Source organism: Lipotes vexillifer, unplaced genomic scaffold, assembly GCF_000442215.2.
Source record: "Lipotes vexillifer unplaced genomic scaffold, Lipotes_vexillifer_v1.1 scaffold491, whole genome shotgun sequence".
Lineage (NCBI taxonomy): Eukaryota > Metazoa > Chordata > Mammalia > Artiodactyla > Lipotidae > Lipotes > Lipotes vexillifer.
This window is the reverse complement of record NW_006770548.1, coordinates 122,104-136,588: the sequence shown is the minus strand read 5'-3', so window position 1 is coordinate 136,588 and position 14,485 is coordinate 122,104. Positions and strand designations below refer to the sequence as shown.

Genomic DNA, 14,485 nt, shown 5'->3' with positions numbered 1-14,485 from the left:
GCCTTTATTCATTTCAATACCAGCTTCTCCCTAGTTTTCCTGAATAAAGAAAATTTTCTGAATTGAATCACATTGAATTTGTAGAGCCTATGCCACAAAAACAAATTAACGATGAGCATAGATTTTGCTAGCTTCCCTAGTTTGGGAAATAAAATTCCTTACCTTTGTCATCAATATTAACACATTTGTTTCAACATCATTTAAGTAACAACCAGAGTTTCCTTGATGATTTCATACATTAAATTTTTTTTTGATATTCATTGATCTTAAGGAAACTACTGTCTTAAGTTTCTAACAGTAGCTAGATCCTCACCTAAAGTAATATAACACAGGAAATTTAGGTTGATTTAAGTTAAAGGTAGAAATTAAACTATGGAACCTTTGTAAAAGAATATGATGCAAAATTTGATGGGTTTCTTAACAGAATAGAATTTTATAAGATTAAAAACAGTAAAAACACCACAGATAAAAGGTTGATAGAACTCTACACAATTTGAAAATATAGTATTCTTTGTGAAAATGTTTAATCTGAAGTTAATTATGAAGAATCATTGTGATAAATAGAGATTGGTAGATGCTCTACAAGCTGTCTGGTCTGGATTCTTCAAGAATTTTAATGTCATAAAATCTCCCCCAAAAAGGCAGGGGTTAAAGGAGACTAAGGAGACATGAATATCATATATAATATGGACTCCTTGATCAGGTTCTGTATTGAGGAGAAAAATCGGTAAGAGACATTTATGGGACACTTGGATCTCCTTGAATATAAAGCGTATGTTAGATAATATTATTTGAAAGTAATTATTACTGGGGGAATTCCCTGGTGGTCCAGTGGTTCGGACTCCGTGCTTTCACTGCTGTGGGCCTCGGTCGGGGAACTAAGATCCCACGTGCAGCCAAAAAAAAAAAAGTAATTATTACTGTTTACTGGTAGCATAAAAAATGTTCTTGTGTTTTGACCTAAAGCAGTGCTTTCTGAAATTATTGTATTAGTAAAACCAGGTTTTTAGGTGGAATCATTTGCAAAACCTACATAAATGTGATAAAAGTCAGAACTAATTTTCAGCAGTAAGAGTGGTTAAGAGTGTAGGCCCTCTAGCTGCGCTTTTGGAGTTTTATCCTGTTTATGTCTTGTTAGCTCTGTGCATCATTTTCTCATCCACAAAAGAGATGATAAACAGTACTGCTGTTATTGTGAGGAATAAGTGAGATATTGCACATATAGCTGTTGGCAGATACTTAGTACTCAATCTTTGGGATTGGGGAAACCTTATCATTATGTCTCAGTGTCCTTGCGTTACCTCCTTATAAATTGAGAGCTAGTAATTTAGATTTGTGATTCTAGGATTAGGTAAAACTAGACAAATAAGTAGCAGGCTATTGTGGAAAAAGTTTTGGGCTTTCTATGAGTTGATTCCCTCATCTGTAAAAAGGAGGAAAAAAATATGCTATCTCATCTGGACATCTTGTGAAGGTACCTTAAAAACTGTGAAAGGCTATTTTTACTTGAAATTTGTTTTCCTGGTCCTTGAAATTGGATCAGCTAGCTGCATTTTCTGTAACCTGCTATTAGAAGTTTGAAAGCTATTCCATATCTCTCTGTAGGTCTCTTTCTCTGAACTTTGGCTTCTTTTCTATAGGAAGATGAAGATCCTGGCAAAGGTGATCAGAGTCGGTCAGTTGACCCTGGTGAAGATAATGTGACAGAGCAGACCAATCACATTATTATTCCTAGCTATGCATCGTGGTTTGATTATAACTGGTGAGTAGGTTGCTTACATCTGTGAACATGGTAATTAGGAGTGGGAAAACTTTCCTTGAAATTATATTGTGCTCAGGACTTCTCTGGTGGCGCAGTGGTTAAGAATCCGCCTGCCAATGCAGGTGACATGGGTTCGAGCCCTGGTCTGGGAAGATCCCACATGCCGTGGAGCAGCTAAGCCCTTGCACCACAACTACTGAGCCTGCGCTCTAGAGCCCACGAGCCACAACTACTGAGCCCGCACATTGCAACTACTGAAGCCCACGTGCCTAGAGCCTGTGCTCCGCAACAAGAGAAGCCACCTCACTGAGAAGCCCGTGCACCGCAACGAAGAGTAGCCCCCGCTCGCCACAACTAGAGAAAGCCTGCGCACAGCAACGAAGACCCAACACAGCCAAAAATAAATAAATAAATTTATTTTAAAAATTGTGCTCTTCTGCCCAGGTCCCCTCATTAGTAATCACTGTCACACTGGATGAAGGGGGATGGAAAGTTATTTTATTTTAACTTTGGAATGTGTTCTTTTGGTTGTTTTACTTGGGGATAGAAACTATTATGTTGTAATTTAGGATTATAAAATTTTGTAAACTTGAACCTGACTCATTTGGAGTCAGTTTTAGTTCAGACAGGCAAATGCTTGAGTATTTAATAATTATAAAATATTGATGTTCATTATATAATTTTTAAACATTATGGAAATTTTTAAAGAAAAATTCATCTTAGTACCCAATAATGGCTTCATGTTAATCGGAAACAGGAGCCCTTTCTTGTATAAACCCTGGCATGTAAAAGAGTTCAGGAAAACAACCTCTTCAGCACCCTCCCTGTCATTTACCAAAGCCACTGTGGCACCCTTGGAACATGGCTGGAAATAAATGGAGATGTACATATCTTACTTATTGATTACTTATGAAATGTAACTTTCACGTCAGGCTGATTTTTGTTGGACAGTTTTTTATTTTTAAATGTATGTACCAGAACTCCAAATAGGTGTTAGTTTCTTTAAGGTACTTTCATCAGAAGGCTGTATATTTAGTCTAGTGATGCTGCCTTTACAATCTCGTGGTCCTGTGCTTATATATATATATATATCTTTTAAAACCAACTTAAAAGAATAGGGTGGATGGTCCATTTGAGTCAAACCTTATTTTTGTCTAAAACCACAAGGTATGGCCTCTACTATTGAGACTTTTCAGCATACATTTTTTTTTTTTGCTGTACGCTGGCGTCTCGCTGTTGTGGCCTCTCCCGTTGCGGAGCACAGGCTCCAGACGCGCAGGGTCAGCGGCCATGGCTCACAGGCCCACCCGCTCCGCGGCATGTGGGATCTTCCCGGACCGAGGCACGAACCCGTGTCCCCTGCATCAGCAGGCGGACTCTCAAGCACTGCGCCACCAGGGAAGCCCCGCATACTTTTTAAAACTAACTCTGAATGCTGTTCCTCATTGTTTTGAATAAGTAGAAGCTGAAACAGAATAAGTATATTGCTTTTCTTTGAAGGTCAGTCTTCATTACATTGATTATTATGTTAAATTACTTTCAAATTTGGAAGCTTCATTATTGTTATTTGTAATTACAGAGTAAGATTCAGAATGGCTTGAGAAACTAGCATTTTCCCCTCAAAAAAGGGGAATGTCATTAACAGTACATAGTGTTTTAGGTTTTTATGGGTTACAGAAACACTTCCATTTGCATGGTGATCTTTGCATGTCACAAAGTGTGCTGTTAGATGGACAGTAGAGGTGTTAGTTATATCCCTATTTTATAGATAACTCCAGCCTCAGTTGAAGTGGTGCAAAGTTGCAGAGTTGCTAATTGGAAGAACTCAGATTTTCTGATTCCGAATATCCCACTCCTTCTACTACTTGACTCATTCTCAGAACCTAAGGAATCAGCTGCCAGTACTTCAAACATAGATTTTTGAAAAAGAAAGTGCTTGTGATTAAACATTCTTGTGTGTTTTGTTCTTGGTGAAATTGTCTTTGTGGCCTCTTCCTAACCTGTAACATAACAATGAGAGGTGTATTAGGACCAGTTTATAATTAATTGCTTACAGTTATTCTCCTTATAATAAAACTTGGAAATTCATTATACATGTATCTATGGAACATAAATTCATCTTAGAAATTATCTTCCTGTAAATTTCCAGGTGATTCATTTTATTTATAGTATTTAGTAGTATCCAATTCAAGCAATTTATATGTTACCAAATAATGAAAGAGTGAATGCTTTTATTTGTATTCACAGACTATTGACTTGCTCTTTCCCATGTAATCTCTGTACATGTTGCATATCTGAAAAGGCACTGAGAAACTAAAATGTGTCATCAGGAAAAATATTGATTAGCATTAATGTCAAAACCTTTGTGCTAAATGTACAGTTGGTTTCATTTGTAGAGTGTTTTAGGCCTGATCATTTCACATGGTCTCTATAGTGCTTATCACCTGTAACATTTTATAAAATTACCAGTGCTTTTTATCTGAATGTTAAAAATTAGTTCTGTGATCTTTTTTAAAAGCAGTAAATCACTGAACTATTTTAAAAAATTCAGTTCACCACAAAGTTTCTGAGGGCTGGATGAAAAGGTACATTAATGTTGAGCCTGAGAAACCGATTACAGTCAGTTTCGTTGTCTTTTGGTCGATCATTCATTTCACCAATTTGTTGCCATGCAACTACTGTGATTTTTGTCAGCCAGTTTCCAAAGAACTTTTCCTAATTTTTGGCTCATCATCTAGTTACAGTGTGTTATGACAAGAACATAAAATCTGAAGCCTTCAGTGTTTTTTTTTTTGCTATTGTTGTTGTTGTTTTTCTTCAGTGTGCTTATAGAACTTTTTGAGTTTGGTTATGGGAATAGAAAAACTACAGTAAGTATTGGGGGTGAGAAACGGAAAGCTTTCTTTAGCTCTATATATTATACGTAACTTTATAAATATATATTATATACTTTAATTATATTATTACATACTGTTAATACATAGGAACTTGTGTAAGCCAGTTAAATTTTGCAAGTAGTGCTCAGTTTTTGGTTTTATCAGTTTCACTTTGAAAATTAAACAAGCTTAGCTCAAATTTCAGGATTTTATTTTTCAAAGAGGATTCCTAATTGTCTTTTTCCCCTTCAGTATTCATGTGATTGAACGGCGTGCTCTTCCTGAGTTTTTCAATGGAAAAAACAAATCCAAGACTCCGGAGATGTGAGTGAAATGTAAAGATGTAATCCTAATACTGTTACATATTTTAGTGGGACCAGTATTAAGAAAAATTAATATTTGGATGTGTTTGGCAGGGGGTTCTTAAAGCACCCTTCTGAGTTAATCTTTGCTGTTGTCTGAAAGTTTACAAATATCTTACTCTGTTCAGAACAGTGTTCATATCTCAACTACACAGTACTCCTTGCTTCAAAGGAAATTGTTTCAAATTTTTTCTTCCTCAGTCTTGAACTGTTGATACATACACATCAGCTTTTGCAGCTAAAGATTGAATTCAGTAACAGATACTCACTAAACTGAGTCCAGTTTTCTCCCTAACTCACCTTGTAAGTACCTGTTTGTTGTTGATTATATATATGTATTATATATAATCTAGGAGAAAGGAGAAAGTGAACCTTTATCTTATTTTCCTTATGAATGACTTTTAATTAAAAGAATGCCAAGGGCTTCCATGGCAGTCCAGTGGTTAAGACTCTGTGCTTCTATGCAGAGGGCACGGGTTTGATCCCTACTCGGGGAACTAAGATCCCACATGCCATGGGCTGCGGCCAAAAAAATTTAAAATAAATAAATAAATAAGAGAATGCCAAGTATGATGATAATAGCTGCATATAAATTGATCTTAATTACATAAAGCATTGTTGTGCTTTGCATTGGAAGCAGAAAAACTTTTATTAGAAGGAAGAAGTTCATTAGGAAGTATTTTTATCTTTGCCTGGTGACCCTTAATTATAGACTTCCAGAAATCCTTGCCCCCTAAAATAAATCCATATCTATCACACTATAATTACCTTTCCGTGTCTTATCTTCATAGTGTTAATCTGTTGTCTGTTATACACATGTGACTGTGCAAATGGATGTCTCTTGTTTAAATTGTTTAGGGAAGGATGCTTTTACACACAAAGCACATGGGTGTAATACAGAAAATCAAATAATAAATATTTTCTCGTGGTAAATTATCCATGATAGTTTGAGATTCTAAGTTTAGGTGTCACAGCAAATTTCAGCTTTTCATAACAAAGCTGTAAGGAGTCATTTAAAACCAGAATCAAAGATTTGGCATAAGAAGCCCAGTCAGGTTTTTTCACCCATTTAGACATGGTATATTCTTCTGGCTAATTTGCCTATTGCCACGGAATTGCAAATTGCCAGTATTTATAAATACTTACAGTTCTTGGCAGTCTGCTATTTAAAAGCACAACTTAGCCCATTTAAACGTAAATTCACCTTTCAATCTTTGTTTATCCAGCTGTGCTTATACCGGACTCTTTGAATAGTATACCTTTTTTACTCTGATGTAGCTAACTTCAAGCTGCTAGTCTTTTGCTTTACTTTTGTGGTAAGAAGTTTTGCTAGGTCTCTACCTTCTTTACACACTTGTTTTAAGTATTTTATGGCAGAAATGCTTGGGTACACTGTGGATGTGGAATCTGCTATGACTCAGAATCTCAGTTTTTCTCTCCTTTTTTATATGGCTTGTCTTACCTCTGAGTTTGGCTTCATAGGTTCTACTTGTCACATAGCTGGAATCTCTAAAAATCTGATATAGTCAGGAAGTATATAACCATTGTCAGAGCCAGAGCCACCACACTTTGCTGAATTCTAGCTCCACCACTTAACCAGCCTTGTGGTCTGGGACAAATTCTAGTTGTGTGTGTGTGTGTGTGTGTGTGTTTTGTTTGTAATTTTCTTGACCACTGTGCCTCACAACATGTGGGATCTTAGCTCCCTGTTCTAGTTGTGTGTGTGTGTGTGTGTGTGTGTGTGTGTGTGTGTGCATTTTGTTTGTAATTTTCTTGGCCACTGTGCCTCATGGCATGTGGGATCTTAGCTTCCTGACCAGGGATCAAACCTGCGCCGCTTGCGTTGGAAGTACAGAGTCTTAACCACTTGACCGACTGGGAAGTCCCATAGGACAAATTCTTTAACCCTCATCTATAAATAGAAAAATAATAGATCCTACCTTATACAGAGATTGTGAGGATTAAATGCATTACCACACAGAAAGTGTTTAGACCTATGGCTGACACACAGTAAATGCTAGGTACCTAGTAGTGTGGTTAGGGAGACAGCCTGTGTAACCAAGTGTTACTTGCAAATTCTGCAGGCGACTAAGGATTATTGATTGACCTCTGTGACCAAGGTTGTACTTATTTTACTTCACACTATTTTCATCATATTGCTCTATTGTGCTTATTATATGTTAGTAGACAATTGTTTTGCATTTTAGGGATTCTTACTCTGAGTTACACTTATCACTGTAAATACTCAGTACATTATCACTATTGTTTATTGGACTGTTGTCTTAACTTTTTGTTGTATTTGGTTGAGGAATATGGAACTATTTGGCTCTATGAGTTACTGTTTTTGAAAGGATGTGTGTTCACCTTATGAATTTTGCCATTACTTTTTAGATACTTGGCATATCGAAATTTTATGATCGACACATACCGCCTAAATCCCCAGGAATATTTAACTAGCACTGCTTGTCGGAGGAACTTGACTGGAGATGTATGTGCTGTGATGAGGTAAAGATGTCTTGACTTTTTCTCAGATATTTCACTGCAGGTGGTTACTGATACATTGCTAATGTTAGGTTGACTAAACTGGATGTTTTCTTGGTTAATAAAATACCTAAAGCATCTTTTTTTTTAAATTTTTACATTTTACATCTTTTATTGTATGGTCTAATCATAAACTGACCGTAGATGGAGAGTGGGTTAGGGTGGGGAATGGATAAGCTTTGTGCCCTAAATCTGTCTAAAGAAAAAAACAAAATGTAGGTCTCCTCCTGTGAGTTTGGTTTATGTGTGAGCTCTTTCACCATGGACCTACATGAGCATTTGTTCCCTCATTTCTGTGATTGAAATGATTAGGCTTTATACTAGGTTTGGGGGTGCTATGTTCAACATTATTTTGAGTTCGTAGAAATTGTCCCTCAAACCAAAATTGTCAGTTACTTTGTGATGGTTCATAGCTTACAAGAGAACACGTTTACTTAGGGGTTTTTTTTTGTTTGTTTTTTAATGAAATGTAATGATGCTTATGAAGATGATGAGGTACATTCTCTAGATTTTAACTTTAAGAGCTTTATCCTTCAGGGTTCATGCCTTTTTAGAGCAGTGGGGGCTTGTTAATTACCAAGTGGATCCAGAAAGTCGACCCATGGCAATGGGACCTCCTCCGACTCCTCATTTCAATGTATTAGCTGATACCCCCTCTGGGCTTGTACCTCTACATCTTCGATCACCTCAGGTAAATTAGTGCAGCCTTTTCTTCAGGTCTGGGTGGTAATAGACAACCACTTCTAGCATTTATATTCAGGAATTACTATTATAGTCATATAATAGTGCTGTTCCTTAGCTGATAGGTTATGTTTGTTTGTTTTTGTATGTTGTAAATGTTTGAGTCCATAACAATATTTAGTTGTTTAAGATAATGCTCTCCCATTAATGCCAAGAGTCTATGCTTTATCATCTTAGAGATTTGCTTTCATAACTCATGGCTCCTTTATCACTTCTGCCATCGAAGACACTAATAAAGAAGCAGACTGTATAAATGTGTTAAATTGTTTAGAACTTCCCCTTCCTAACATTTGGAAAGTGGACATCAATGCCCACGTTCTTTTTTTTCTTTTAATCTCTTCTATAGAATTTTTTAAAAATTTATTTATTTTTGGCCGCGTTGGGTCTTCTTTGCTGTGCTCTGGCTTTCTCTAGTTGCAGTGAGCGGGGGCTACTCTTTGTTGCGGTGCGTTGGCTTCTCTTGTTGCGCAGCACGGGCTCTAGGCACATGGGCTTCAGTAGTTTTGGCTAACGGGCTCTAAAACACAGGCTCAGTAGTTGTGGTGCACGGGCTTAGTTGCTCCGCGGCATGTGAGATCTTCCCAGACCAGGGTCTTCCCAGACCCGTGTCCTCTGCATTGGCAGGTGGATTCTTAACCAGTGCACCACCAGGGAAGTCCCTTGAAAAGATTATTATGTCAGTCGGATTATGTATACCATTCAGTTGGAATAACACGAATCTAACCTATAAATTGCCCTCCACTGTGAAATATTAAAGAAGACTTGTCTATTTTCTCTGTGACTTAAGAGAGGCAAAACAAAAAAAAAAAAGTTTCTTACATGTTGAATTTTTGTTAGAAGTGTAGTGTAAGGTGTAGGTATTTATTTTTTTGTAGAATCTCTAGTGGTTTAAGTGCCAATATTAAACATCCTTAAAAGCCTCTGTCCCTTTTACTTTGTAGAGGTTAATACAGCCATTTATCATTTATTTGACTCATAGGTTCCTGCTGCTCAGCAGATGTTAAATTTTCCTGAGAAGAACAAGGAAAAACCAATTGATTTGCAGAACTTTGGTCTTCGTACTGATGTTTACTCCAAGAAAACCTTAGCAAAGGTAAGGATTTTTCTATAGGGACATATGAACTACAAGCTGGCATGTGCTCTTTGTCCTTCTTCCTTCTAAGAAGCATCATTTTCCGTAAGAAACTTGTTTTACTTTCTGTAGGGTAAGGAGGTGCTTTCTACCTAACTCTGATGACATTTTATAAAAGTCACTTATCTTACCTTTTCTTAGTATGGTTAGAAGATAGGTATTTAAAAATAACTATAATTAATGTGTTAAAATGAGGGGAAAATGGAGAATTTCAACAAAGAATGGGAATATATAAAAAGAATCAAATACCTATTGAACAATTGAAAGTATACTGAAATTAACCCATTGGATAGGTTTAACAGCAGGTTGGACACAGCAGAAGACAGGATTAGTGAACTCAGGTTAATAGATAGATTGAAACTGAAACAGCAAGAGAAAAAGAAATTGGTTGAAGTTGAGGGGACAGGACAAAGAGAAAAGAGTACAGAGACACATGAGATACAGTCAAAAGAATTAATATTTATCATTAGAGACCTATGAGAAGAGAAAGAATGGTACAGAAGCAATACTTGAAGATGTAAGGCCTAAAAATTTTCCGTAACTGATGAAAAGATATCAACTCACAGAATAAGAGAGACTGAACGTATCCAAGTTTGGATATAGAGAAAACCATACTCAGGCAAATGGTGCTTAACCTCTTTTTTTTTTTTTTTTTTAATTAATTTATTTTTTGGCTGCATTGGGTCTTCGTTGCTGCGGGCAGGCTTTCTCCAGTTGACGTGAGCAGGGGCTACTTTTTGTTGCGGTGCGTGGGCTTCTCATTGTGGTAGCTTCTCTTGTTGCGGAGCACGGGATATAGGCACATGAGCTTCAGTAGTTGTGGCACATGGGCTCAGTAGTTGTGGCTTGCGGCTCTAGAGCAGAGGCTCAGTGGTTATGGCACACGGACTTAGTTGCTCCGCGGCATGTGGGATCTTCCCGGACCACGGCTCAAACCTGTGTCCCCTGCATTGGCAGGCGGATTCTTAACCACTGCACCACCAGGGAAGTCCCGGTGCTTAAACTCATAAAGCTAACATCTTAAATCAGCCAAGGAGCAGGGGGGTTGGGGAAGGACACATTAAATTCAGAGGCACAATGATAAAACTGATGTCTGACTTTTCAACAGAAATGATAGAAACCAGAGGGCAGTTTAATAATATTTTTAAATGCTGAAAGGAAAATTGTCACTCTGAAATTCTGTATCTAGTAGAAATACCTTTCAAAATAGAAAGTGCAATAAAGGCGTTCACAGACATTCAAAAGGTAGAGCAGTTATCACTAGTTCACAATGTAAGGACACTAAAGGAAGTTCTTCAGGATGAAGGGTAATGATTCCAAATGGAGGCACGTGATGCTAGAGAAGGAATAAAGAGCATGGAGAAGTGTAAATAAATAGTTAAATATAAAGGAATGTAGACTTTTTAAACAACAAACATTTTGGGAGGTTTGTAACATGTAGAAATGACAAAAATAGCAGAAAGGCAGAAGAAGAATAAATTGAGTTAAACAGTTGTAAAGTTCTGAAATTGTCGAGGATTGATTATAGGGTAAACTAATAATTTAATAAAGCATTTTGGGATGGGACTGGATCTACATGGAAGAATAAAGAGTGCCAGAAGAGGTCAACATATGGGTCAGTATTAAAGACATTTCCCTTTTATTTTTAATTGTTTAAAAGGATAATACTGTTTAAACCAAAAATAACAATATGTATTTAGGTTCACAGCATATTGATGTTGAAGACCAAACATCACTAAAAGGACAGGAAAAGGAATTGGAAGTATACTGTATTAAAGTTCTTACACTATATGTGACAGTGCTAAAATATTATTTGAGAGTACACTGTGACAGTTTAGAGATGGATATTGTAAATCTTAGATTAACTATTTAAAGATGCATAACTAATAAGCCAATAATGGAATAAAAACAGAATAATACTTCACAAAAATGTTACTCCACAAGAGGGAAGGAAACAAGAAAACAAGGAACAGATGGGAAGAATAGAAAATAGCAAGATGGAAGATTTACATCTGACCATAGGGATAATAGTATAGAATTGAACATTAATGGTTTTAATATTCCAAATCAGCAGCAGAGATTGTCAAATTGGTTTAAAAAAATCAAGGACAAACATGTATTGTCTACAAGAAACCCACTTTAAATACAGAGACACAGAGTAAAAGAAAATGAGTGGGAAAAGAGATACCTTCTAAACAAAAGGAAGCCAGAATCACCATATTAATATTTATAAAAGTAGTAGACATCAGAACAACTTACTTTACCAGAAGTAGAGGTGTTTCATAATGATAAGGGGATTGATTAATCAAGAGGACACAATCATCCTAAATACATATGTACCTAATTAAAGAGCTTCAAAGTACATATAAAGCAAAAACTGACAGAACAGAAAGGAGTAATAGGCAGACACTCAAGTATAGTTGGAGATTTCAGCGATGCTTTCTCGGTAATTGATAGAACAAATAGAAAGTCAGCAAGAGTATAAAAGACCTACAACACCACTATCAACCAATAAGGTCTATTGATATTTATAGAAGATTCTGCAAAATAGCAGAAACACATTGTTTTAAAGTTCTCGGGGGGACTTCCCTGGTGGTTCAGTGGTTAAGACTCCACGCTTCCACTGGAGGGGGCATGGGTTCGATCCCTGGTCAGGGAACTGAGATCCCACGTGCTGCACAGTGCAGCCAAAAAGTAAAATAATAATAATAATAATAATAATACAATTCACGGGGAATACTCAACAAAATGTACACAATTCTGAGCAATAAAATTAGTATCATAAGTTTTAAATGATTGAAATTATACAGTGTGGTTGTATGATTTTATACATATGGAATGAATGTTGTTGATTCACCACAGCAAAATTAAACTAGAAACCAAAAATAGGAAAACAGAGAAGATTAATAAAATAAGAAGATGGTTATTTGAAGAGATCAATAAATTTGATAAACCTCTAGCCAAGAGTGATCAAGAAGAAAAGAGAAAACACAAATCCCTGATCAGGAATGAAAGAGTACATCACTGTTGATTCTACTTATATATAAAGGCAATAAAGAATATGCTTAACAACTTCGTGGTAATATATTTGACACTTTGATGAAATGTGCAAATCCCTTGAAAGCAACAAAATATAAAAGTCGGGACTTCCCTGATGGTGCAGTGGTTAAGACTCTGTGTTCCCAATGCAGGGGGCCCACGTTCAATCCCTGGTCAGGGAACTAGATCACACATGCATGCTGCAGCCAAGAGTTCGCATGCCACTACTAAGGAGCCCACCTGCCACAACTAAGACCCAGTGCAACCAAATAAATAAATATATTTTTTTGAAAAACCAAGATATAAAAGTCTTCCCAGGATAGAGATAACTTGACATATTAGGTTAAAAATAATGTCCTCCAAAGAAATCAGGTCCTCATATCTGTAACTTATAAATATTACCTTATATGGAAAAAGATCCTTTGCAGATGTGATTAAGTTAAAGATTTTTAAGATGAGATAATCCCGTATTATTCTGGTGGGCTCTGATTACCATCACATTTGTCCTTATAAGAGAAAAGTATAGAGATTTTACAGACAGGAGGAGGCTGTAAAATCCATATGATCTTGGATGCAGATACTGGAATGAGGTGGCTACAAACCAAAGAATTCTGGGGCAGCCACCGGAAGAAGGAAGAGACAAAGAATTTATTCTCCCCTAGAGCTTCCAGAGGGAGCATTGCCCTGCTAACACCTTGATTTTGGTCCAGTCATAATGATTTTGAACTTCTAGCCTCCTGAGCTGTGAGAGGATAAATTTTTGTTATTTTAAGCCACCAAGTTTGTGATAATTTTTTAGAGCAGCCACTAGAAATTATACACAAACCACCTTATTCAAGTGTATAATTTATACAGTTATACAATATCTATATGTAGTTAAACATCTTCCTAAAAACAAAACTCTGTGCCCAGATGATTCTGCTGATGAATTTGTACCAGGCACTTAAGGAAGAAATAATACCAATCTGCACAAGCTCTTCCAGAAAGTAAAAGTGTAGAGAACACGATTATAGCTAAACATATATGTACCCAATTATCCAACTTCTGGCTATATAGACCAGATAAATGGGTTTATAAAAGAATGTGCAAGAACATCTATAGCAGCCTTATCCAGGATAGTCAAAAACTGTAAATAATATAATGGGTAAATTGTGGTTTATTCAAACAATGTAATGCTATACAGAGATGAAATGTTTCACTTCTTCATATAACAATGAGGTTGAATCTGCTTACCATAATATTGGACAAGAAGTGAGACCCATAAACTACATACTGAATGGTTTTGTTATTACAAAATTCAGATCCGCAGAAACTAGCCTACAATTGTAGAATTCAGAATAGTGTGTATCAGTACTTTTGTGGTTTGTTAACAACTGGAGGTTAAGGGGGGGGGCCTGTTCAGTATTGATTTGAGTGTTGTTACATGGGTGTATAAATAGAATTGTAGTCACACTGTACACATAAGATTTGTGTATTTTGTTGTACATATATTTTACCTCAATAAATACAAAAGAAAGAAATTCTAAAATCATGTAGAAACCCTGGCCCTGATGAAGTCACTCAAGTTGTAATCAACAGGAGAAACATTAACTGACTTAAGCCAGTAGGAATGGGGAAAATCCTTTCTATGCTTTGTGGATGAGACGTGGGGAAATGGTTGCCGTGGACCTACCCAGTAAATGCCATTCGTGTCTAGGTTATACAGATCTGCCCTATATTTGGGTCTTCTTTTTCAGAATTTAGATGAAATATTGATGAATGTTGTTCCACTGAGGGCTCCATATCTGATTGATGGTCACTTCTGATGTTTGTTCATTAAGAGTAGCCTTTGGGGCTTCCCTGGTGGCGCAGTGCTTGAGAGTCCGCCTGCCGATGCAGGAGACGCGGGTTCGTGCCCCGTTTCGGGAAGATCCCACATGCCGCGGAGCGGCTGGGCCCGTGAGCCATGGCCACTGAGCCTGTGTGTCCGGAGCCTGTGCTCCGCAAATGGGAGAGGCCACAACAGTGAGAGGCCCGCATAACGCAAGAAAAA

The 14,485-nt window shown here is 36.9% G+C and overlaps 1 protein-coding gene across 1 annotated transcript in view; it reads left to right on the top strand.

The window, feature by feature from the left end:
* The window catches only part of SMARCC1 (SWI/SNF related BAF chromatin remodeling complex subunit C1), a 183,885-nt gene that overhangs the window by 89,106 nt on the left and 80,294 nt on the right, over positions 1-14,485 (top strand). Inside the window, exons 14-18 of the mRNA XM_007446140.1 lie at positions 1,641-1,762; positions 4,891-4,962; positions 7,392-7,505; positions 8,079-8,232; positions 9,262-9,375. Coding sequence (XP_007446202.1) covers positions 1,641-1,762; positions 4,891-4,962; positions 7,392-7,505; positions 8,079-8,232; positions 9,262-9,375 — 576 coding nt within the window. The remainder of the gene's footprint in view (positions 1-1,640; positions 1,763-4,890; positions 4,963-7,391; positions 7,506-8,078; positions 8,233-9,261; positions 9,376-14,485) is intronic.